Raw genomic sequence first — 26,113 nt, forward strand, 5'->3', positions numbered from 1 at the left:
TATTCATTATCGGGTGATATGTAATTCCTATACTATGAGGTGATAAAACATTATCTTAGAATATATAGAAAATAAATCCGTTTTATTATTATTAAACTGAAGACAGATATTTCAATGTGAAAATCACGATATGTATATCTAATTATACTAAACAAAAACAGAAATGAAATGTATCAAATTAGAAAAGTATGCAGCGAAAGAGTATGAAACACACACGCACATATGAGTGTATTTTTAACTGAGTGTAGTAAATATGAAGAAATATCAGTGTACGATTTTATTGTCTATTGATCCTTGAAGTACTCCAACGATCCAACGACGTCAGGCTTCATAGTTTTCTTGCCGGGTTTCCAGCCAGCTGGACAGACTTCACCGTGCTTATCGGTGTATTGGAATGCTTGAACCAGACGCAAAGTTTCATCCACAGATCTATAATTAGCATACAATACGAGATCATTAGTATTATTAGCATAACAAACTTACGTTTTGTTGTCAAGGTCAATGCCACATTTGAATGCCACATTTTACATTTTTACATCTTATACCATACGGCACTTTTGTGGCACAAAATTATTTTTATAACTTTAACATAGTCTTAATAATTGAGTAAGAACTTCACCTTCCCACGGGCAAGTCGTTGATGGTGACTTGACGCAAGTTCTGCTTGTCGTCGATGATAAAAAGTCCACGGAAGGGAATTCCTGACTCCTCATCGAGCACACCGTAGTCGCGAGCAATCTTGCAGCTCTTGTCCGCCAATAGAGGAATATTCATCTCACCGAGACCTCCTTGTTTACGCGGCACATTTACCCACGCGAGATGGCTGAAGTGGGAATCGGTAGATGCGGCGATCACATGGCAATCAATGTCGGTAAACTCCTTCACACGATCGGAGAAAGCGATGATCTCGGTCGGGCACACGAAAGTGCTGCGACAAAATGATCATGCCTCAATCATATTCATACACAATCCCAATTCTTTTCTTCATTTCCCAATTCATTTAAAAACCTTAATAAAAACGAGCAAAAGTTTAATTTCATATAAATGCAAATCTCTCACTAATCTAAGTATTTCTTCATTAAGTCTATCAGTCTATCGCCAATAAAAGTCACCTTAAATTTGACGTAAATATCAACAAATTTCAAAACACGGGATCTGTTTTTGTAACTGATTCTCTTAGAATGTAGAACACGTATCTCTTTTGTTATCTCTTTAAATGTATCAGCTAAGAATCAAGCATAGTCGAATGCAAATGCTAAGCAATTATACAATAGCACTTCTTGCGCTAGCAGCGATTGAGAGTCGCATAACCGCCTTATATTCCGTTTATTTCCGAAAGTACGAGTCGTTAAGTGCTTACAAATCCAACGGGTAGAAGAAGAGTACAACATATTTGCCCTTGTAGTCGGAGAGTTTGATATCCTTAAATTGTCCATTCACAACGGCGGTGCCGGAGAAAGCGGGCGCCGGTTTCTGGATCTCAGGCACTGGCATGGTTACTGTTTCGTCGCTACAACCAGGAACATAGAAGGATTCTATAGAATTTAAAGTCTTAGCAGCGATCCTTAAACATATGGCTTATTTTCAATACAAACTACTAATCTCTATTCTCGTTTGAAATTTTGCGACAAATTTGTTTCGACTGCATAACAAATAAAACTTTGATAGGACGTTTTTTTTTTATCATCGCCTATAAAATTCAACTAATATTCCTGCAAATCGGTTTTGCAGGAAATGAACATTCGTTTCTGCGAGCTATTTGATAAGATTTATGTAGGAATACAGCGGAAATATTGAATTTTGATATAACATCATACTCGATGCGTACTTAAGAATTGTATACTTTAAATAATTTCCATAAGTGTAATCAACAGCGCTAAGTCAGCACTTAGACACGAGTGAATTTCCGCGATAAGCCCTCGAGGATCACCAGAACTAACTAAATATTTATTCAGCGATAACTTGTGTAAAGATCCTCGCGTATTTTGTATATCGAGAGTTGTCACGCACATTATCAAGCATGCACACACGCGCGCCGTGTTATCTCTATTGATGACAAGCCAATAAATATTGAAATGTCAATCGTGACAACGGGAATGACAAATGAAATATGAATAAGGAATAATTCGGCCGAAGAGAAACGCGGTGACGCAGAAACGCGGGAATTAACGGCGTATTCAGAATTGATGATTAAACATACCGAATTTATTTGTTGGAAGCCGCGAATAAATAAAACGTAATATTTAAATAAGCTGTCGATCTAAAAAAAAAGTCATCTGCACATGTGGATTTTTTTTGAATCGTCAACCCGTTTATCTTTGACGACTTTTCATGAGTCAGTGATGTATTTTTGGCAAACTAAGCGATAAATTGAAATTTGCATAAATTGATTGCATAAATTAACATTACAAATCAATTCGATTATTTTTAAGCACGTGCGTTATTGGTGGAAAATTAGGTTCAGTATTTCCCAGGAGTATTAATGGAATAAATGGGACAAGCCAAGAGGGACCGACCGAACTGGGACATCAGGTGAGACTTCGGATTGCGCAACGGTCAACATATGTATATATATATATATATATATATATATATATATATATATATATATATATATATATATAAAAGTCCAAGTTTTGTATAGAAAAAAAGAAAAAAAAAAAAGAAAATCATGTACAAAAGAGCTGTGAAAAAAAGCTTCGAAAACAATTCCTCGCAGAAGCACTTGAAAAGAATACTTCGCGCGGACGACCTCGTATATGGCGAAACTTTCCTTTGTTAGTCGGCTCCATTGGCGAGTCCGCGTAATTCCAACTATAATGTGCACTTAGCGATAATCGCAATCTCGCGGTTCATCCTACTCCGGTCTAAAGAAAAAAAAAAAAAAAAAAAAAAAAAAAAAAAAAAAAAAAAAAAAAAAAAAAAAAAGAAATACGGAGGTCTGATTTTACGATACTTAATTTTCATTTCATGAAAAAACGTCGAAAAAACATCGGCATTAGAAGTTATATATAGATAACGCGAGAATTTTTATTGGTATTTAAATTGATATTAAGAAGCAATTTTCTCCTTCATATTTCGACGAACTTATTAAATCTATTATATGTGTTATATAAAGCGATACACAATGCGTCATATTTGATCAAAACCCGACTTGTTTCCTTTCACGTTCGACATGTTTATGTTGGAATCTCGTTAAATTTTGATTTGCTTTCGACGATGTATTCTCGAAGGAATTCCCACGGGAGACAATACCGCTAATTTGTTCGTAATTATTCGATAATTTACTTGACATTATAGCTGACGCGGATTACCGCGCATAAATCCATACGCGATACGTGTTGGCGCGAGTTGCAATTGATAAAGTTCTGCCGAGCGAGACGGCGAACTGAATTGCATCAATTCGCGCAGAATACAAAAGTTCCTCTGAAAAAAAAAATTTAAAAAAAGCCATGTGACGTGATCCCTAAATCGATGCGATTTCGTTCCGCTGCGCTATTACGCAAACGTTTCCGAGAAACATGACAGCATTGCACAAAAATTCTGCCAGTCGTTAATTAAAGAAGAGTTCTGTCCGAGACAAGGAAGCGATTTATCGTCTTCAAACAAGGAAGATTTATAGAAGGTTTAAATCAGATGAAGTAAAATGTAGATGGTAAACAGAAGCGACACGACACGCAATTCTTCATTTCGAGCATTTCCGAAATTCAAAATTAAATTAATGCTAATAGCACGCATGCACATTAATTTCACACATTTCTTTTTACGACATCTAAAAGCAATCCCTGCGATTTCATGGAAAAAAAAAAAAAAAAATCATTTTCGATATTATCAAAATTATTTTACGCGTTATCGTTGGAATAGAAATCTTAGCAAGAGTCCCTACAAATTCTATTCGGTAGTAATTTCGCCGTCAACGTCGTAATACGTGACTCGCCAAATAGCATTGCGGCGATCTCAAATTCTCTCCGTCTCTCTCTCTTCCTCTCATTCTCGGTTGACCTCCGGTCTTGCGAAATAGAGCGTAATTCTTGCGAAATCGCGGAACGGTACTGCTCGTCCGAAAGTGACACTTCCAAATTACATAATTCGCTCTCACGAGCCTCCCCGTGGCGCCTCCATCACAACAAAACGTTCCGATCTCGTCGGGGCGTCGTCGTCCGATAAGCCGCCGAATTTCGACCGTTAGCATCAAACAAAAAAAAGCCGCGATTAAAGCGCGATCCGTCCGACGTTGTTCGCTCGCACGTACGAATATCGATCCCGTCGGCCTATCTTGACAGACGGTCGACGAGAAATTCGAGGAAATTATGAATGACGAACATTACCTCGAATAACTTCCTCGAAGAAGATTCTGGTCCGCAAGAGACACAACAATGATGAGAAGGGAACGGGAACTCGCCGACGACCGGTCTCAGAGACCTTTTGGTATCGACCGCCGCATATATATAGACAAAGAAGTTTAGTGGCGTCAGAAATCGCTGCGACATCTAGCGGCAGGTCATTAACGTGAGATTCAAGTTGGTTTTAATTGCACTTTGTGCACTCGGAAATTTTGCCTCGCTGAATACTTGAATATTGACGCACACGAAAATGTTAGGAAATGCAAATGCAACGAATTTTTGAGAATTGCTATTTATAGCTGCATTGAAGTTCAAACACAATAATGGTTAAGATAAAGAATACGGTATTAAAATATAATATAAAGAATTAGAAATAGAAGATTATTTTCGAAATCGCCTTCATGTTTCTTGACGAGTTATGAAAAATCGCCTGTTAATGTTCGTCAATACTTTATTTCTACAACAAAAAAATTACGAACGCGAACGTAAATGGATGTGTAATTATATAAACATACGCTTGATGAATTGTGGAAGTGAAAACTACAAAAGTGAAAAAATTCACTAGAGTATCTACAGCTTCATGGGTCTGTTCTTTTCAGCTGAATTTCTTGCACAGTTCATCTTTTCTCTTTTTCTCTCTAACATGAAAGAAAAGGAAGAAAGATGAACTGTGCAAAATTTAGCTGAAAAGAACAGATCTTATATGTCGGAAGCTGGCAAATTTTCTCATTTTTATAATTTTACCCATAGACATAGTATACCTAGACCGAGCGTTTGTTTCGACGGTGAAAAAGACCGGGATGACTTCTCTTTGGTCGACATAAGTCAGATTGGAAGATTGAGAAGATCCTGTTAGCATATCTACTTACATCTTGATCTACTTAGGAATTTTCTGCTCATTTTTTTTCTTATCAAAAGATATAATATTTAATTGATTGAGCAATATGAACTAACAAGAATCACCCGGAGTAACTTCCGGAAAACTGAGATGATAAATGTTCTGAAGTTGGCTGCACTGATATTTACCTACCGAATGGATGACAACAGATGATGGTGACAGGTATGTTGAGTAGTTTTAAATACTTTTTGTTCTGAATTTACTCCGAATTTATAGCCGGATCTCAGCAGGTTATATTTCGGTGCTTTGATACTTTTATATTTTGTAAAGTTCCAAGAAAAACTGTACTTATCTACTTTGCAGGAACGACAGTTAACCTCTCACGCTGTTGTCAAAAAGTTATCGTTTAAGGGTAAGTGCTCTTTTTCTTATTACTATTGCTCTCCGTTTAATTTAACTCAACTAATGTATGATACATTTCTCAAAAATATGCAGGATATATTTTTGCAAATGTTAAAAATTTCCTTTTCCTCTCTCCATGTTCTCATTATACAAATCAACATGTCCATTCAGAGAACGTCGCATACATAAGAAGATAATACATATTAAAGAAAAATAATAATAATATGTAATAAATAACAATAGAATAAAGTTGGGAATGAATAAATCGTTGTCTCGTAAACCATAATGTGTCATACGTGCTAATTATTTCTGCGTTATTTGTTTTTTAATAACAACAATCTGTATAAATAATACATCTTTTGCGTATGCCGCGACATCGAAGGAACGAACCGCTATGGCGAACGTTTCTACGCGCGATTCTGCGGTGCCGTCGCCGCAGATCCCGCGGACAGGATACACAATTTTCCGATATATAAATAACACGCGAATACATCTGCGTGTGCGTTATACCTCTTATCTGTAAGAATGATAATATATATTTTTTTTTGGCACTTACTAATAATTAATCGAAATCAGGGACAGTTGGGGGAGGGGGATCATCCTAAACATTAGACGAATGCGTTAGGCTCGAATTCGCAAAAGAGAGAGAGAGAGCGAGATCCCTCGACAATCCCTTCTCTCTTTTCTTTTTCCATTTCCCGAACTTTATTTTAAGATCGTTTTCGTAGCGGAGAGCTAGGAGAGCTGGTCTCTTTCTCGCCAAACGATGTCCAGGATAGTTCAGTATGTGGTGGTGCGGGAAGATCTTACGAGGACAATGGGGTGGCCACTGGGCGCCGTGATCGCTCAAGCGTGTCACGCGTGCACCGCCGTTATCCATCTCTTTTACAATGACGCCCACACGCAGGCCTATCTCGCTGATTTAGACAACATGCACAAAGTGGTCCTCGAGGTAAGTATAACTCGGGAACTTTCGCGAACTCTCGTCAACGAGCTATCAATCCGCGCGTGTTAATTGACGCGTTACGATGCACGCGAGAGGAGAATTGACTCTATAGATCGCAATCTAATCTTCCGTATTTTGTTTATTATAAGTGCCTAGTCGGTCGAAATTAATCGCTCTTAAGCCACGGTATAAATAAATAATGAGAAATCATGAAAATAACAGGCCGCCGATGAAGCCAGTCTACAGATGCTGTGCTCGAAACTGAAGGAGGACGACATTCAGCACAAGCTGTGGATAGAACAACCCGAGAACATCGCGACGTGTCTAGTAACAAAGCCCTATCCTAAGGACAAGGTGCAGTCGTATTTCAAAAAGTACAAATTACTCAAGACGTGACAGTAAGAATCTAAATGGCAATAAATACCAAAAAAGACACAGAATGTCTCCTGTTATTTTCTACGTTATCAAATTTAATTTAATTCTCTCAACGCCACTTTTAAAAGATCTGAAAACGTCTGTGAAAAAAATTTGTCAAAAACTTTCGGTTCACATGAACATGCGCGACTGCTGAGTGTAATTAATATTAATTGAAAGATACTATTTTGAAAAACTCGATAGACGAGACATGATTTTCCGACGTTCACGCGAGACAAATACTAACTTTGAAGAAGAACATCAGTAGCATCTATATTTTCTTTCCATTCGAGCGGAAGATCAATGCGTCGGAGATAAGCTGCTCCGCGAACGTTAGCTCGAACGTAGCATCTGTCGATATTGCAACGGGCAACACCTCGGTCCTATCTTTTTTGTCTATCTTCTTCGTTTCCTCTCCTTTTTCTCCCCCCTTTTTTTCTTTTATTACGAGCGACATCGTTCCGACGTACGGAAAATATTTGCGTGCGGAGCTACGAACGTCCGAGAGAGATAGAAAAAGAAAAGAGAGAACAGCTGCGAGACGCTGCGGTCCGATATTTCTGACATCGAGTAGATACACACTCTGATTTATTCCACGATACCTTGCAAGTATTGACAAAGCGTGTGTACAGTCGTACTTCTTCCTTCCCTGCATTGCGCACAGTACTAGCGTTAGAGTACGATTCTAATCTAGACGAGAATAATCTAGACAGCGCGATACTAATCAACTAGTCGTATCAAAAAAAGTTTTCTCTCTTTCGTCGCGCGAGTCTAGCCTTGCTCTACGATAAAAAGTACGGCGAAGATCATCTCTTCACAGGTACGGATCGACGTACGTCTCCTCCGTGGGATTAGCCGAGAGGCGACCTGATCGCACATTGTCAAAGAGAAATTTTCCAAATGTCCGAGTCATTTTTTCGGGATATTTATGTATACGACGCGCGAGGTCCGTTTGCCTTGATAAGAAAAAAAAGGAATAAAAGCATGCTTCAGGCCACGATTAAAAGCTAATCCATCGGTGCGTTGTGATTTTTCCACTCTTCGCTTGTGCCTCTCGTTATCGTAGCTCGCTCAAATTCGTAGAGAGTAGGTCCTTCCACGGCTCGTCGCCGCAGGATTCGCCCGGAAATGTCGAACGTTTGTGCGGCGAACGTCTCCTTCCTTTCCTCATCTCGCATCATCGCGCTCGTCCGCGAAAAGTGTGTTCTTCACGCGCTTCACTGCGATTCCTCCGGGATTATCCTCGTCCGTTTGCGTCAAAGTGTCATCCCCGTAGTCTTGACACGGCGATCCTCCATCGCGAACTCTTTCGAATTCTTGTCCGTCTTGCTTCGGGCACGAGGCCGGAAGTAACCAATCGCGGATTGATTCATCACCGTATACCTTTGAATGTGTGCATGTGTATGTGTGACATTTACGACCGTCGTCGCAATACGATCGTAGATTCGCAGTAAGCTCTAATTACTTATGTACACGCACTGCGGACGCTAGACACTGTAAGTACACATATTTACAACACTCTCGATGGCAAGATGATTATTTTGGTATATATATAATATGTATATATATATATATATATATATATATATATATATATATATATTTTTTTTTTTTTCTTTCTCAACGCGATCGTAACGGAGGCGGGAACGGGAAGATTTACAGAAGTCCTTATGAAAAAAATGCGCTATTGTCCTTGTAACATCACTGCCGCTCGTTCTCCTCCTCCTCCTCCTCTTCCTCCCTCATCCTCCCATCCTGACTCGCCTCCTCCTCTAGCCATTGGTTCAGGATGTTGCTCCTCAGCTGCAAAGCAAAACGGAGAGATTTCGTCGATCGTTTCTTTTTAATAACGGGATTGTTCTTCGCACAAGCAAACTTGTCTATTCCCGATGGAATCATCTCGACGCGTCCAATGAGCGCAAGACACGCAGAAGCTGCATTAGAATTTAAAATCTTTCTGAAAGGTTGCTAGCGTAGTTTCAGGATATACAGAGTACTTAGAGAAGAGAAACGAACAAGCGAGCGAGCGGATAATACATGCAGATAGATAAGCGATAAAATGGAAAAGATGTATCATATCTGGCGTAATGTTCTCAGGAGAGGTTCTCTCTTTTTTTTTTTTATTAAATGAAAAAGTTTCCAGGCGCAATGTAACAGGCGCATGTAGCGGTCATTGACCCGTTCTTCACGGAAAATAAACTAAATTTTCTTTGTTACGGCTTGGTATTAATAAGTTACAAAAAAAGAGACATTTTTATACCGCGTATAGTTGCGAATAATTTATACACTGCGTGTTTAGTATTGCTAAACATCAAATAGATTCGTTGCTGTAGAGATGAGTACGTGCAATCTAGGATTTTACGGATGCATTAATATAATCAAATATAGAGCGAATGTTCGAGTGATTTGCGTCTAAAGGTGTAGGCTTACAAGAGATTCTACTTGCATGGCAGAGATTCCACTGGGTTTCAGATGCACGCGTGAAGCAGCGTTTTGTTTTCGATATCGCAGCCAATAGATATCGCATTAGGAAGCAACGAGCGCAAATAGGATCTCGATGCGAGATCAAGCTGTCGACGACATCGTGCGTTAGTATTACCACGGGATTCGCAATTACCGGGACCACATTAGTTTGGGAGAACGAGGTGGTGAGACGAGTGATGAGGGTGGCGGTGGTGGTGGTAGTGATGATGTGGTGTTGGTGTTGGTATTGGTGGTAGTTGTCGGTAGTGATTAGGGCAGCGCACAAAAACGAGCATTATGGCTCGGCTAGATTCCCGTTCGGATCCGTATACTCGTCGTACTCGTCCTCCGGTTCCTCGTAATCCGTCTCCGCGGGCTCAGGACCCTCGATCGCCGGCGTGGACGTGCTCGTGATGTCCTGCTAAGCACACACGAGAATCCAAGCGTACCCCGGCACTACTTTCCCCTTATCCCTTCTATCCCGCGTTACAGGTGACTGTTAGTAGACTATTAGCATTCGTATGATTGTGTTATACATAAAACTCCGCAAAAATAACTAGCAAAGAATGATGCGGCCCGTCGATTTCGCAAAATAATACTCGCTGAAACTCCAGTGGCCAATTGATTAAATTCGGAATTCTCATGGAAAACTCATGAGGGGATTTCTTCATTCTATTATTTCTCGATCGTACTGCAAAATAACTGACGAAATAATTATTTAGTCAAAACTCCTGCGCCGGTCTCCCGCTTTGTGAGAGCAACCGTTAATTTTATTAAAAATTATATTCTACGGTTGTCATTGATAAATTATCTTCACGATCTAAAATATTCGCAAACATTTTCTAATATCCGTACATTTTTTTTCCCCGCACCTTTCGCGTTAATTTATTTCATTGCGAGTCGAGATTATACAATGTAGTGTAACTTGATTATACAATGTGGTGTAACTTTTATTCCCACATATTCCCTTCTCTGTCTCCGAAGCAAAATAAAGCTATCGATTACCTGCGGTGGTCTCCAGCCGCAGCCCGGTAAGGGAAGTCCGTCCGGTCCCAGCGGACACGGAGCATCCAATCCTGGAACACCTTGATCTCCCTTGTTGCCCTTGTCGCCTTTTCTGCCGCGTTTACCCGGCGGCCCCTGTGCGCATACGCGAAATGCATCATCTCTCTGACAGCGCGAAACACCCCGATGCAAGTACGCGACGTGCAAATAAGGCCAGGCATAATATTGTTGGATTATGCATTATAGTACTTGATCGATCCGGTGCACAATACCCCGACGAGTACAAAGAGCGAAGGTGAGCCTGTCGCGGGTCGCAGTTTAATTATAGCGATTTTAATTGATAATTACTACGAAGGCTTTCGTTCCTCGGTCGATCGTGCCCTTTTGACTTAATTCGCTATAATTACCGGATCGTCGAGGCACGATCTTTTCTGTCATCAAAGCCAAGATGATTTCCCAGAGAAAAGGCGACGGCGACAGCGCTCCCGTTGGCGCTTCGTTCCTCGAGCGTTTAATGTTAGTGTCTCCTCTATCATTATTCGCGCCTCGTAACTATGCGCTTTCACGGAACGGTGGTGGCAGCATATATATGTGTATATATATATATATATATTTACAAATATATACATTTGCAAATTTGTATGTACGCGCAAAAATGTGTTAGTCTCTCATGTTAGAACTTGGTAGGAATGGGCATGTGTGTATATGTGTGCATGTGTGAGGATATTTTCCTCGTGTATTTCTACAACTAGACTTCCTCCGCTTCCTATTTTTTGTGACCTCGTGATGCTGCAGAGATCCCGCAGTCTCTCCTCGACGACGTCGGCGGCGGCGCGGGGTAGTCCCACCGACGTTTGCTTGCAGCAATAATCGTGAGTAAAAGAGTAAAAGTACCGAGGATGCGAAAGGAAGATGCGGGACCGTAACGATTCGATTGTTCGCCACGGAACTTTGCGGGATTCGCATTTGCGATCGATTCCTCCCGTTCCCAATTCAAAACGTCGCCCAGTCAGAATCAAACTAGTCGGGCAAAGTCCCGACAGAACTAACGGTAATTAATTTCCGCTTCCACGCCGTCAGTCCCAACGACGTCTCGAGCTCGCGATGACTTTGACTGCAAGGTAAACTAATCGACTAATACCAAGGATCCGCTATGTACAAGAGCGTCCCGCTAACTCGCCGGGATACATGCGTATGATTGTATGTCCGTCAGGAAGCGAGCTGTATCCGGATGCTGCGCGCTCTTCTCGGTCCGTCAGTTATCGCTCGGTAAACAATCCCCGGGAAACATACGAGCGATCTAATCACGCGCGATCGCTTTCGCATCCTCGTCAGAGAAAGAGAGAGAGAGAGAGGTAAGATAAGAGAAAGAGAGAGAGAGAGAGAGAGACAGTATAAATCCGAGTGGATCGCGCTCAGTCGACGTCGCGCGTCGAAAACGAGAATTACTCGAATTAAGTCAATACTCACAGATTCGCCTTTGGCACCTTTCTCTCCCTTCGGTCCCTGGAATTGGTGAACACGGTCAAAAGGAATTTATTCGGTAAACGTTGGCCGTCGTTTTGCGCGCGCGAGACGCACGGTCGTTCCAGAAAAAGCGTTTCCAAGCTCTCGGAAGGGGGCTCGAGGAAGGGTTGCCGCGTGTGACCGCGATGTCGTATATACGTTTATATATATATATATATGTATATATATACACACACACACACACACATATACATGTATATATATCGATCAGCGGCAGCTTTTCCGTTACCGTCAACCGTCATCTATCGAGCCGAAGGGGGTGGAAGAGGGTGGCATATCGATTCGTGGCCGGGACCACACGGGCACGGCATTTCGAGTAGATCACTTGGTTATTGCTCTTCCCTCTGACGAGAGATACGAGAGACGTCAATAAACCGAGAATATCCGATGTCAATAAACGGCAGTGATACGAGAGGGAGAGAAAGAGAAGTACATATATACACGCGCCGATTTCTCCATTTTAGATTCAGTTTAACTTTTCGGCAATTAGGATTTTGTTAGCTGCCGAATTCAATTTGCCTAAATGTTATATCATTGAGACCTTTTATAAAACTGCAATTTGAAAGAAAAATAAAGATTTTAGCAAGATGTATCGATAACTGTCAAATTCCTCTTTCCATTATATTAATATACTTAATGTACACGTTTAATAATTATATTATTAATAACGTTTGTTCCCCCCAAAAAAATGAGTTACACGCGTGTCTTCGATTCCGTCTTTGTTTTCTCTCTCCTAAAGAAAACGAAAGAAACTACCCCCTTAAGTAGAAAGGAAATGTCGCGCACTGTAGTCCGAGATATAGCTATCGTATGTTCAGAGGTGAAAGGGATGATATTCTCCTTCAAATACCTTCCTGTACATTCGAGGGTACGTACAAGAGGGTCGTTCCGTTTATACACTCCCGCATTGGTGCGCATCGAGCGGTCACACGAGCACTGCTCGAGCATCCTTCCGGACACTCTAGAGAGAAGCACGAGGGAGTTGCGCGTTTCCCCCTCCGTTATAATTCGGCCATAAATTTTGATCGGGCGCGACCCTCTCTGACTTGATTATACGCCGAGCAAGTGCCGCGGGAGTCTTACCTCGTTCTTAAAATCGATTCAACAGCTACTTGCGCGCGTAAATAATATCGGGCATCGAATGACCCGGCTGTTCTTTGCATAAACGTTGTTATGCGCGAAAATGTCAAATGACGTAAAAAACGATACAAAGTCGATCGTAATCTAATTGCGTCATTATCAGAGGCAAATGACTCTAAAAAATATTCCAGCTGAAACATTAAAACGTGAAAAAATCATCGCGAAGCGTTAAGGAAAAAAAAATTGGAGTCTGCGAGAATAGATTCCGAACAAAAGAGGGAGAAAGGCGCAAGACGCTGCTCCGTTCTCTTCCAAATCGGACGGAGGAGGCAAAAAGAGAGGACTCTTTTCGATTTCTATTTGATCTTTTTCTTTTTTTTCTTTTTTTTTTTTTTTTTGAGTCAGTCCCCGGGGTAGATCAGGCGGAATGTGTCGTCGTTACCCCGGGCTGGTCAGACCGTGTCAGACTGTGTCGCAGTCGCGCCGGAGGACGAGCGATAATCGAAAGCCAACTGTACCTCCGCGCCGGGAATCCCGTCGGTACCCTGGGGACAAACACAGATCGACTCGTTAGCGTGACGACGGCGAGATGTAATCGAGTCAGCGGGTTGACTTGACGCCAGTTTCTCCTCGAACATGACTCGATCTCGGTACGTGCCTGCGCGGCGATCACGGGACTCGGGAGATCGCGAGTGACGGAAGTTGAGATTGAGTGGGATCACGATCGAGATGGAGTCACGATTGAAAACTCGATCAAGATCCGCGAGATCCTCGTTACGTCGTTATGTCGCGCGGAAGACTTTTTTTTTTATCCTTCGTCTCCTATGAAGATTTTATTTGATGATTACTCTCGTCAAAGCGATCCGATTGCCGAGATTGATTTTAAATGTATAGAAAGAGAGAAAACCGTCCGTGAAATATTTATCCGAGGAGCACCTCGCGCGCGATTCGACCGGAAAATTATTGTTTGATGAAGGGCAAGATTGCCTCGGGATAATACTCGGTAAATCTCGAGATATAGAGATCCGAGAATTCTCGATAAACATGAGCGGGCGATATCCACGCGTTAAACGGATCAGATTCGACGGCGGATAAATACTTGATGAAACATAGGACTTACAGGCAATCCCGGATCTCCCCTTTCTCCCTTCGTTCCTGGCTCGCCCTGCGCGCCCTGAAAATATGAAGAAACATGACGGGCATTTTGGCATCTCGGCTCGCTCACGCCTCGTAAGAAAAGCCAAGGAGGAAAAAGCGCGCGTTCGCGTTTTCTCGACTCGGTCTAATTTCGGCCGATTCATTATACATTTCTTATCGCGAGAGACGAAACGAGACAAGACACCGAAAACGGAAATAGATCGTGTCCAAGAACGAAAAGGATAATCTTATAATGAAAACGGGGTCATCCCGTAGATCGCTCACCTTCATGCCGTCTAATCCTGGTGATCCCTGAAAGGTAGAGGAAACCTCGTCAGATACACGGCGTAGCCCATCGATAATATCGAGCGAATAATATTGTCGACAGCGATTTAAAACTATGTCGCGGAGGGGAATTTTTATTATTAGAGATCGCCTTTAGACACCGTCGCGTTGCGCCCTCGAGTGTTTCAGGATCAGTCCTCGTTTAATTCCCGTCACGCCGATCGATTCGAAAATTTCACCGACTCGGCGAGAAAGAATATTTGCACAACGCCACTGTTTCGCTGTATAAATATATATATGTGTGTGTGTGTGTGTGTGTGTGTGTGTGTGTGTGTGTAGCTGCAACTCTCGATCGCGTTACATCCCGCAACTTCCCCGTACGCGATGAAGTTTCGAATTTCTCGGATTTTCAAATTAAGTTATAGTTGCGCTATATCGCGCTTGATGTGTCGGTACAGATATTAGCCGGGGATATTCGATCGGTTTTCGTTGTAACGAAATTGCATTTTTGGACTTCTATTGGATTCTCTGCTCTCACTCTTGTTACAACGAAATCTCCCCATCCTCTGTAAATATTTGAGGTGGATTTATTATATATTATTTCGAGATGGAGAGAATGTCTCGAGAGTGCTGTTCCTGCTCTTAAAAACGATGTGCAAACATTTCTTCCGCGAGTAAAACTCTCACTCGGCGCGTAATGAATTAGATTCGTTTAGCGTTTTAGCCATTCTTTCCGGGCGTTCAACTATGAAACTCATCTTCGACTCATCGTCGCAAGATACTTTACCCCCGCTTTTATATTATCAAAATTAATCTCGACACCGAGAAAGGGGGAAAGAGGGAAAGAGAGAGAGAGAGAGAGAAAGAGGACAGACTGACAATCGAGGGCGGTCGGCGTCGTAAGTGAAGCAAGAGCTTGAGCAAAGTTGAGAGAAAAAAAAACGAGCGTACTTCGTACCGAAGCATCGACGCTTGTCGCGTCTTTGTTTAGACTCTTTTTCTTCTTCTTTTCTCGAATCTTACTTTCTAAGGTAGCAAGATTAATCGCCGGTCTGAATGAGCCGCCGATTAACGCCACCGTCGTGGTCGCAGCAAATTAACACGTGTTAATTTTTGGTTGTTCTTTTCTTCCTTGTCTTTAATCGTTTTCCATTGCAACTTGCAACTTGCGACAGATCCAAATACATAGAGAGAAACGGAAAGTGAACAGAGATTTCGTTATCCGATTGACCGGATCGCAAACAGTCGTAGCACAATGCAAAGAAGCAGGTATATCTGATTATGTTACTGGATTATCGTGTGTGAAAGCATTAATTTGGTAGGCAGTATATATATATATATATTTTTTTTTTTTTCTTAGAAGCAAAGGACACAGGCACATGCACATTCTGTTTATTAATCGGGACAATGTAAAACAAAACTGCTGTTAGAATCAGTATTCACATACGCATTCAATTAGGTCGTCTTAAGTTGATCGGCTTAAGAGGAGCGCCGCCTTAACAATTAACGCACGCACACACACGCCTGGAGCTTCGTGTGTGTGTGTGTGTGTGTGTGTGTGTGTGTGTGTGTGTGTGTATATATACACAGTATATATGTATACGTGCATGTATACATATATGTATATATGCATATACGTGCACACAGAGTGTCCTATGTCTACTGAAACATTTCCCCCAATTATATCGGCCCTTCCGCGCTCGCAGCCGACTTTCGCTCGGGCGAAAATTCGATCAAATATTTGGCAAGGGAGTGAAATTGAAATTTCCGTTAAGGCAAAATTCGTCTCAAATTAACTGAAAAAATTAGCCGCTTTCGCACCCGTACGGTACGGTTTTTCATTCAAGGAAAAAACTCTTTAATCTTGGATACCGGGGAAACTTTGTAATTAGATCCCGTCAAATTTCTGTTTGGGGGCAAAGAGTCGATTATGGGTCTCGTCGACGAATCCGTAAGCGAGAAGAGATCTTAGACACGACTTGACATACTGTGTGGACGTATATACTCGCACACACGATACGCAGCTACGTGTGTATATGCATCTTTTACTTGTACTTACATTTACAGACATACACATACAAATGAGTATACAGCACGTTCCCGAGTTTCATCGACGAACTTTCGTGATCTATCCGGAGCAGTAAAACGAACTTTTTACTGGGTACTCTCGCCCTCGCGAATACCCCCCCTTCCCCGTTACTGAAATTTCAGCGAGAACGGGGCTGCATATCGAATCGACTTAAAACAAATGTAGATATCTTCCTTGTCCCGCAGGATCGATAATTACAGACGTTTCCATATCGATTTTACACTAGTTTCTTCACCGAGATAACAAGATACTCGTGCGCGCAAGAGTATCTAATAAAAAAAAAAAAAAATGCGTTTTCTCGCATCCCGTAAGGAAATCGTATTCGTCGACAGGATTGGAAATCGCCCCGTATATAGTTATATACACATCTCGACTTGCGCATCTCGACGCGTTTCGTTCCACGCATACGTTCCTTCAATATATGCATGTGTACTCGCGCGTGTATGTGTGAGCGTTTTGTATACACATATATATATATATATATATATATATATATATATTACGTGTTCGTGCTCGTGTATGTGTGTTAAATATGTATATGCGAACGTCGTAAACTTTACACGCACAGGAGAATTGCCGCCAAATAGAATCGTCGGTGCAGAGTCGACGGAGCTTCGTTTCGCTCTTACGCCCAGCTCTCTCGTCCAGTTATCCTCTTAAGACTAAATCTGCGTTAATTTATCGGGGTGTACACAGCAGGGATAAGGTGTGTTGGATGCAGTCCGCTCGTACAGTCCACGGTATACGGTACATCGAATGTGACGACGCGCCGTGAGAGCGCCGTCCATTCCACGCTGCACATTCTCTTCGCGATTCTTCTTGCTCTCTCCGTATTTTTAGACGTCAAGTGCGCAATCGATCGGCACGGAAGTAGATTTAAACGGGACTCAAAATGCCTGTACTCGATATTGATTACCCCCCCCCCCTTCCCCCCTCGAGGGGGAATTTCGATTACAATTGGCCGTTATTAATTCCCGTGCGCGAAAAACCGCGGATGAGACAATTTTACGGATCTACTGTATTCTCTACCGGAGTTCCAAGACCGAAGGGACAATATTGTATTATCCGAATCAATTTCCGTGCGATCGGAGACACACCAGCCGTCGATTCTCCGCAGGAAGTAGTTAGTACCTTCGACTTTCCCAGACATATCGAGATCGTCTTTAAAAAGTGCTTTCAATAGGGCGTCTCGTTGTACTCGTAATAAGATCCCTCTTAGGCCAGGTGATTATCTACTCGATGATTACATCTTGCGTTTATTATCGTGCCACTCGCGAGGCTCGTTATTCACGATATCGATATCGCTTCTGCATTTCTCTCGGCATTCGCGCAAAACACTCTCGTGAAAGGGAAGGAGAGACTTGTTAACTCCGGATTTGTTGACCACGTCGCCGAGAAACGCTTGTCGAAATTATTGACTATCGTAAACGTTAAATCGCGTCCGCGAACGCTTATGCGGTTGACGTCTAGTTTATCGCCGACGAACATGTCGTATCGACTTTATTATTGATGAAAACGTCACACACTCCTGTTTCTCAGCTACGTTAGAGCTCCGCAGGAAAATATCGCGAACTATCGATAGCACGTTAGTGCACCCGACGGGATAGTAGCGGAAAAGCCGAAAACGCAGGCAAAGAGGGAGAGAGGGGGAGAGAGAGAGAGAGAGAGAGAGAGAGAGAGAGAAAGACAGAGAGAAAGACAGGCGTATCTCCTACTTGTTATTCGTGGCGGCCAATCTCGGAAACGGTTTTACTACTGTTCGGCGAACGTGAAATTTTCTAGCGACCGATGCTCACGATGCGATATCACCAACGTTTCCCACGACTCTCGTAAAAGGTTCTTGTCGAATGTAAGGTGGCCGAATACAGCGATCTTCTTCAATTGTTCTCTCTCCCTCGTTGCCACGTCCCAGGCTGCTGCTTTATGCAAGCTTTATATGCAAGCGCTGAGCGATGATTTAAAACGCATCCAGCTGTTCTGCACGAGGGAAAAGCCGCTTCTAGCGAATTTAATTAACAACCAATGCGTTCTTATCAACGTTCGCGTCCAGGTCGAGCAGCGTTGAGCGATGAGAGACGTTATCGATGTTCCTGATGAAGCGATATTGACGTCAGCAACGAGTAATCGGGAAAATTTTTTAACGCGACACCTCGATACGTCGATATAAATTTTATTTTTTTATTTTACTTTGCTTCACCGCAAGAGAAAAGATCACGTCCGATTTCTCGCTTTTGACGTCACAATTTAGTACAATAGCGATGCGATCGGGAGAGCCTTATTTTTTATTCCCTTTTAAGTTTTCCTCCTCTTTTCCTTCATCAATATATCTTGCGGAATTCCTCACGTAAAACCATGCGGAATTCTTGATGGTTCGTGAAATGCGACTGGAATGCTACGAAGAAATGTAGAACGAAGAGAAATCATGATAAATGGCTGGGTTATTATTAGGTGCCGGCGATGCTGCGAGAGCGAGCTTTCGTTAAGTACAAGCCGACTGAATTATTCTCAGGAGGGGGCACAACGGAAAAGTGGATTTTGCCAGACAAGGGACAGACTGAAAATTGTTTTCCAAGACGCGTCAAATTATCTTAGGCGAAAATTAAAATCTATTTCCTCTTCTATTTATAAATAACCGTACCGTCATTTGATTTTGATTACTTTCTTGTAACTTTCATCACAATTGTAAAAAATGTATTTAAAATAAAAATTTAATTCTAATTCGAAAAAGGTCACAGTTTTCAAGTTGTTATGCAAATTTTACTACGTAAATTCGGTCGAATGCGACCCGAGAGAATAAAATAAACCAAAGAAGAATGAAATTTACGAAATTTTACGAATATTTCGTATATATCGTTTGATTCTCGACGGAAAATGAGACGTCGTAAATTCTATTCCCTTATGCTGCGATAACTAAAGCCTTCATGTTTTATTCGATACGATCGATATCGCGTATTCTTCTTACACGCTTATATTAAGTGGCTCGTCCGTACGTCTTTTCGTATACACTGATGATACAAAATTCAGTGGGACGGATGAAGTTCATACCTTTCCTAGACCCACTAAACTCTGAACACTCGTGTCCGTGATCGAGAACCCGTTTTTCTCGATCGGCGCGAGCTGTGTTTGACCGTCAAGCCGACATGTAGAGTAAGTTAAGAGGACGGATGGTGATAATGCGTTAGCGCACGGTCGCGATCAGCTTACTTTGAAAGCGGCGTAAACCAAATTTCGTGGACCTCGTTAAAACGTGTGGTACCGCGGTCTCCCTGCCCACGAATTAATCATTAGCTGCCTCACGTTGCCGCGAATCTGGTCTAAATCTATATTGCAAAATAAGCGGCTCCGCGATATACGCGGCATCGAACATATGGTACAGGTCTCAGACTTACCGAGAGGATATTTTAGCAACGATTCTTTCGACGAATTAAAATCGGGACGACTTTTTTCAGACGGTAATCTCAGTAATCTCAGGAATATAATTACGGGAACACTTTACATCGAAACATTTTCTTAAATTCGTCAAAGAATCCGTCTTCTAAAATAATTTTAGGCAATAATCAGACAGCCCGTATACAACTTTGTTCCAATGTCGTCAACTAGCGTAATTTTCACTTCCTGGCCAATTTTGACGAGGCTTTTCTTTTTTTAATAGCGTGGAAGACGTTCCTTCCGCGTTCCTGTAGTCTCCGACATCGGACATCGGTACGAATTTCAATCGAATTGCTCGATGAATCTATTTGATATGCCCGTGAAAATGCCGTGAAAAATTATGATCGCAGATTACAAAGAACTTTTGGGCTTCTCAAGCAAAGTTGCGCGCGAAGAAAAACACCAACGCCAAAGCGCGTGTTTTTCCAGAGCGGACGAGACACACATATGTGCCTTCGAAATTCGATCGAGGTACGGCGATGTACGCGTACTATTTCCCGACATCGAGAGAGAAAATCGCGCGATCTTGGCGCGCGTACCGGCGTGAATCGAGTCTTCTCAATTTCAGAGAAGGTTGACGTTGAATTTCGCGTCAGCGAGACACCTCGAACGTTGAGTTTGACGTCACAGCGATCTCGTTGGCGGGAGATCCCGACCGACACAGCGCTCGAGATCTCCCGCGTCTCGGACGATGGCGGAATCCGGCGGCCGACTCTAGCAACTAAACGCCATGCGATATTGCATAATTCTATCGATCTAACGGCAGTCATCGTCGGCGGCGGCGGCGGCGGCGGAAGCGACTGTCCTCGCGAGCATTCGCGCGTCCGCTCGCCTCCTCTCGAATCGCCACTCTCGTGACGTGACCGCGCTCTCGTCGTGAACGTTCCCTCTAACCCTATGCCGCTTGTATGTATCGTATGTACACGCAAAGAAGTAAGCGTACTCGAGAAGCGATCGAGAGAGGCACGCTCGCTGCAGGCGCTGCGTCGCGCGATAATGTAAACGCACTTATCGGCTTATCAGCGAATTCCGCGGCGGCGACGCCAAGTTACGATGACGTTAGGAGCGGGAGGTCCGCGTTCTTACCATGGCGCCAGGTTTCCCGGAATCCCCGGGCTTTCCGGACTCTCCCCTCAGTCCCATGGGGCCCTGAAAGTAGATAGACAGAACGCCCATCAGCAGTGTCTCGCCGGCGATTCGACGCGGTTTGACGACTCCGCGCAGCGGGTCTCGCAGGTGGTGGTCAAGCGCGCGCAACTTCTCCGCCGTTCGGAGGAGAATATGGCAGGCTCTACGCTTGTTTACTTTGGTATTTTTTTCGTTCTTTCTTTGCATGCAGAGAGATTGCGTATACATCTTCGTAACACGTTGTGCGCACGCCTCTTCCCGTCTTTCTTTCTCGTGTACCTACTTCGTTCTGCCGATAAAGTCCAATTCGTTAATCATTCCACGTGCCACAATATATCCCACCAATATCCTTTCAGTCCCAAGTTTTCTGTCAAGTTTCTACCCAAGTTTTCTATCAAGAAGCGGAAAAAAGGAAACTTTGTATGTCGTAGATTCGGATATCGGATAAAAAATAATTTGTAGCTGACATTACTTTTTACAATGGAATTTTTTACGCATTAATAAGAATATTCATAAGGCACACTATGGGATTTTCAGTTGTTTTTCATTTTTTGCGCGACAGTACTACTGTCGCGCGTAAAAACGTTGAATTGTAAATTCACAAAATGAATAGTAGGACCGGAAAGGATACTAATGTTACAACGGTGCTCGGAATTTTTGAAACTCGATTTTTGCAGAAAAAGCAAGGCAGGGCAACAGGACTTTTTTCCCGAGAACGTCCAGGGGGGGGATTCGGTCTACGTCCTATCCGCCTTTGTGTGTCCTGTATCCGCGTTTCTTTTTTAAAGCGCACTTAAAACTACGCGTGTATACGTGTGTGCATGCGGTGTGTAATCTGGAGAGAAAATACGTACGGGCAGTCCCATCGGACCAGGATCCCCTTTGGCACCCTTCTCTCCCTGCAACGTGAAAAAAGAAAAAGCGACGCGTGAGAACGGGCTTGTCCGCATCGCGATGGTGTCGCGCACGCAAAAAGGTGATCTCAAAGATCACCGGCGTGAATAGCTTCACGCCTCGAGTCACATCGCAAACGCGATCTTTCCCGCGTTCGGAGGGTTCTCAACTATACGTCAACCTACGGCCCTTCACCGATTTTTCTCTCCTTTTATTTCGCGTCCAAAGCGAACGTTTTTCTTGATTTATAGTTTACTTATTATAGTTTACTTTCGATCGTTGCGACATAAAAAGATACTAAATAAATCGGAATGTCGAAAAGAATAAACTTTTTTTATTGTATTATTTAGCACGCGACAATTTTTTTTGTTCGCTACGCGGACTAAACTAATAATATAAAAAAACAACGCCATTTATTATTGCGATCATAACTGAACTGGTATAATGGTTTCCCAAATTCAATGACGGGGAGAAAGAAAAATATACGAGTTATAGTTAAAATATAAAAAGTTCCCATGATAGTTTTGCGCGCAAAACGGCGACGTAAACAGATCGATTCTGTTATTCGCTGTTCTATTTCGCGCCGGAGAGAGAAATCAACACTCGTTTTCTATCGCGTGAAAATGTGGACGCGTGTAACTGCGCTTTCATACATTTTATACGCGGACAACAAATAGATAATAGTTACTGACAGGATCGCCTTTGGCGCCATCATGTCCTCTGTCACCCTTGATCCCGGGTGGGCCCTGCAGTCCGGGGGTACCAGCGGGTCCTGGGGGTCCGGGTGGGCCCATTATCTACGCATTGACACAATGCCATGGATTAAAAATGACCTACGCTTATCATTGAAAAAAACTTTCGTTTTTCCGTGAAGCAAACTGTTTTTAGATTCTAAAATAATTTAACTTTAATCCAATATAATTATTAAAAAAATATAATGTATTCTGTTTTTTTAAAAATTCCTGTATAGATGAATGTACCGTAAAATCGAGGAAAAACCGGATTTTGTTCGACAATTTTTATAGCTTCGAGCAAATTGCTTTATAATCCCCATAAATCGCGCCGCAAAGGGTTACATAACTGCATAAAACGCGGCCATAACGGAACACAAAGTCGATATCGCAATGGCGACGCGACCGAAAATTTAAAACCCGCTCGAACAGAAAATACGGAAGCAAAGTGATATTGTTTACATTTTTTTTCCTCTGTTTCTCTGTTCTTTTTTTCTTTTTGAACGAATGAGACATTACCGCGTATATCGCGTACATACAAGCGGACGTATTCGTGAGAGAAACGCGCTTTCGTGAGATAACTTACCACTTCCCCGGCGTTCATCTCGAACGTGCCGTCTCCCTGCGAACAAACGCGTATTCGCCGTGTTCATACATGTTGCATTAATATCATGTTACACGCTATTCAGTGTTACATTAACGATCCTCTTTCGCGCATCCTTCCTCGATCGGGCGATTCTTTTGTCGCGCGATCGAGAACGAAGACACGAGGACGACATCGTGGATACAAACTGTCACATACCTGTCTTCGTCTGAGCTTTTTGTACTTCTATGGGTGGAAGATCGACGTCCCGACATGAAAAGAAATTCATTTTATCGTGAGATTTTGCTTAATACACACCTGCGTCGAAAACCGCAGTTTCGCGCTATCGCGATCGCACCGATCGATCGCGGAGCTATTGTGACAAAATATGATAAAAAGTAAAAGATCCGCAGCAGCGATCGATCGATCGGAAATCACGGCAGCTGCGTTCATCGAACGATCGTTCGTAAAAGATATACCGCTGTTATTCTGTGATAATAGAATCTTGCCTAAATTTATTGGATTCTGACTGAAACTAATTTCTGCGAAATCGCTCCGGTGAGATCATATTTCATACGGTTATTGCATACGCGATTCGATATATGATGATTATGATATTAAGCGCGCAAAATAATAAAAATATAATTGAAAGTGTGTGACATGTGTGAATAATAAAATGTTAAAAAATATATTTTTATATAAATTCTGTATATAATTTTTTATACTCTTCTCTTATCACATAATTCATGTTATATTTATATAATTCCTTCTATATATCATTATTTAGTCTTTTTTTTTACGAGTAGAGATTAGTTGTAATATTAATTTTCGAAGGATGGGAACAATATAGTTCGATGAACACAAGTAATAAATTTGACAAACGCACTCACCGATTCGCCTTTTTCTCCCTTTTCACCTTTCAGCCCAGGGTAGCCCTGTCGACAGGCAGAATCATATAAGACAGAATATTTATGACAGGAAGAATCGTTTGAGGCGATGATGTTTGAAGCCATTTACGTACCGGTGGACCGGGCAAACCCGGTGGTCCCATAAGGCCGGGGGGACCAATGTCGCCGTAGTCGCCCTTTTCACCCTTAGGTCCAGATATTCCCTGAAAAGAGAGATGAAACGGGCACGACATGCGTGAAATGTTGCTACTTCAACTTCCTTTCTTAACTTCCTAACTCCGCGGAAAATCCCCCGCGCATTACGTAATATTGCGCTTGCAACGTTAATTAGATCAGCATATAATGCCCGTAATATTATATCAATGCAACTGATCAGGTTGAAAGCTTTGCGCGCGATGAAAGGGATATCTAATATTCCATGAATATATTTATGATATTTGATATTTGATATGTTGCGAATCTATTTTCCTTGAACTGCGCATAATAATGCGCGTAATAATGCATTTAATTTTCTTTCAATCTCCATTTCGACAACGTTCATCATATTGCAAGACTCCAATTGCACGGAGAACAAACATACTCAATTCGATCTTTAAATTATTATTTATTACTGACGTGACACCAGGAGATCTCAAGGTTCTGATTGCACGCAGAAAGATAAGAGCACAAAGATACTCGATTTAATCTCAAAATCATCATTTGTTACTGACGTGACACGAAATTTCAAAAACTTTTTAGGTAATAATGCCGTTGTTCTAGTTTTGTAATATAAAATACATCAATCGTGTGAAACGCAACCATCAGCAGAAATGTTAAATTTTGAAGCGTCGAAAGACACAGCCAAATGTGATGTACGCTGCGAATTAATTTTTCCCACAACTCTCGGGATTTCTTTCTGAAATTTTCTCAATTTGATTCAACAATTTTTGCAACGTAAAATACGCTGATGACATTATGCAAAAGTACGACGACGAGAGGGATATTAAATTTTCACCTTTGTAAAAGCATAGTGGCACGTAACGTCTCTCGAATATTACACCATGAAGGACAAGACGGAGGAGATTTGGGGGGAACCATTTCTCATTTGCGTCCTACTTACCGGTAATCCGGGGGGTCCTTGGATACCGGGATCGCCGTCGGTGCCGTTGAGCCCCGGCAAGCCCTGTATTCCCGCCTCTCCCTTGGGCCCTGAAAGCGAATATGCCGGCCGTGAGTCCGCCCGGTTACTCGGTCTCGTCGAAGTTAGATTAATTCGCGCGCGAGCGCGCGATCAATGACGCCCCGCAATTCCGTAAACGCGCGCGTGGCAAGAAACCACCCCGCGTTGCCCACTTCGTCTTCCTTCCGTTTCGTTTTTCCGCGCTCCCCCCCCCCCCCTCCCGACTTCTCATTTCGCCCCGAGCGCATCTCCCGTGCCGGGAATACGCTTCCGGCGTGTTTATCGCGTCTCGGAAGAATGGCTCACCCGAGAGATCTACAGACACTCTACTCTTTATTGCCGATCTAAGTATCGAAGAATATCTCTAAATACACGCGGCACGTATCTCTTTTTAAAGGTAAAGAAGAATGAAGGGTAACTGTTTAAATAAATTAATAATAAAAGGGCCCGAGATTGATCCTAGTTTTTCCGTATTGACAAACTAATCTCGCGCGCTTGGATATTTTATGCTGGGCGCAAACTTTAAAGCAGCGGGCAATGAAATATTGCTAATGTATTGATAGCTTTTATTACATCCCGCCGTATATTCCGCCAATATTTTTCGACGTAACAAAAAACATTCATCAACATTTTTCAATGTTTGTCGCTAAACGCGCAATACTATTCACGATGCACATCGATGCGGTGATGATAAATATCGATCGTCCGATGGCCCTTTTAGAAAACAAACGTTTAATTAAAATATCCCAATT

General features: G+C 42.4%; 3 protein-coding genes across 22 annotated transcripts in view; 1 reads left to right on the forward strand and 2 right to left on the reverse strand.

Moving 5' to 3' along the window:
- Positions 1 to 63: 63 nt before the first annotated feature.
- Positions 64 to 4,487, reverse strand: Prx2 (Peroxiredoxin 2). Its single transcript, XM_011641837.3, has 4 exons — positions 4,329 to 4,487; positions 1,361 to 1,510; positions 620 to 928; positions 64 to 429 (listed from the first exon to the last, which is right to left on the reverse strand). Exons 2-4 carry the CDS (start codon positions 1,492 to 1,494, stop codon positions 285 to 287), a joined length of 588 nt encoding a protein of 195 aa, XP_011640139.1. The 5' UTR covers positions 1,495 to 1,510; positions 4,329 to 4,487; the 3' UTR covers positions 64 to 284.
- Positions 4,488 to 5,866: 1,379 nt separating this feature from the next.
- Positions 5,867 to 26,113, reverse strand: part of LOC105429092 (uncharacterized) — a 140,657-nt gene continuing 120,410 nt past the window's right edge. For 8 of the 20 annotated variants that reach the window (XM_089084541.1, XM_089084535.1, XM_089084539.1 and 5 more), the window contains 15 exons: positions 25,302 to 25,390; positions 24,316 to 24,405; positions 24,185 to 24,229; positions 23,514 to 23,540; positions 23,298 to 23,333; positions 22,673 to 22,777; positions 21,941 to 21,985; positions 21,045 to 21,107; positions 14,441 to 14,467; positions 14,139 to 14,192; positions 13,537 to 13,563; positions 11,882 to 11,917; positions 10,412 to 10,546; positions 9,561 to 9,827; positions 5,867 to 8,746 (listed from right to left, as the gene is read on the reverse strand). In XM_089084541.1, coding sequence (XP_088940667.1) covers positions 9,702 to 9,827; positions 10,412 to 10,546; positions 11,882 to 11,917; positions 13,537 to 13,563; positions 14,139 to 14,192; positions 14,441 to 14,467; positions 21,045 to 21,107; positions 21,941 to 21,985; positions 22,673 to 22,777; positions 23,298 to 23,333; positions 23,514 to 23,540; positions 24,185 to 24,229; positions 24,316 to 24,405; positions 25,302 to 25,390 — 905 coding nt within the window. In that variant the 3' untranslated portion in view covers positions 5,867 to 8,746; positions 9,561 to 9,701. Of the gene's footprint in view, positions 8,747 to 9,542; positions 9,828 to 10,411; positions 10,547 to 11,881; positions 11,918 to 13,536; positions 13,564 to 14,137; positions 14,193 to 14,440; positions 14,468 to 20,966; positions 21,108 to 21,940; positions 21,986 to 22,672; positions 22,778 to 23,297; positions 23,334 to 23,513; positions 23,541 to 24,184; positions 24,230 to 24,315; positions 24,406 to 25,301; positions 25,391 to 26,113 lie in introns of those variants that run through there. The other 12 variants (XM_089084526.1, XM_089084525.1, XM_089084533.1 and 9 more) reach the window with 12 other exon arrangements.
- LOC105429093 (putative peptidyl-tRNA hydrolase PTRHD1) lies at positions 6,350 to 6,969 on the forward strand. The gene is made up of 2 exons (XM_011641835.3): positions 6,350 to 6,535; positions 6,752 to 6,969. Exons 1-2 carry the CDS (start codon positions 6,350 to 6,352, stop codon positions 6,923 to 6,925), a joined length of 360 nt encoding a protein of 119 aa, XP_011640137.1. The 3' UTR covers positions 6,926 to 6,969.

Source organism: Pogonomyrmex barbatus, unplaced genomic scaffold, assembly GCF_055798465.1.
Source record: "Pogonomyrmex barbatus isolate J1 unplaced genomic scaffold, ASM5579846v1 scaffold9, whole genome shotgun sequence".
Lineage (NCBI taxonomy): Eukaryota > Metazoa > Arthropoda > Insecta > Hymenoptera > Formicidae > Pogonomyrmex > Pogonomyrmex barbatus.

What these genes read in the sequence shown, in the direction of transcription:
- Prx2 (XM_011641837.3), bottom strand. Translation starts at nt 1,494, where the DNA reads ATGCCAGTGCCTGAGATCCAGAAACCGGCGCCCGCTTTCTCCGGCACC. An exon ending in TTCTTCTACCCGTTGGATTT is followed by an intron (nt 929 to 1,360) that starts GTAAGCACTTAA and finishes ATTTTGTCGCAG; the next exon opens with CACTTTCGTGTGCCCGACCG. An exon ending in AACGACTTGCCCGTGGGAAG is followed by an intron (nt 430 to 619) that starts GTGAAGTTCTTA and finishes TGCTAATTATAG; the next exon opens with ATCTGTGGATGAAACTTTGC.
- LOC105429093 (XM_011641835.3), top strand. Translation starts at nt 6,350, where the DNA reads ATGTCCAGGATAGTTCAGTATGTGGTGGTGCGGGAAGATCTTACGAGG. An exon ending in TGCACAAAGTGGTCCTCGAG is followed by an intron (nt 6,536 to 6,751) that starts GTAAGTATAACT and finishes TGAAAATAACAG; the next exon opens with GCCGCCGATGAAGCCAGTCT.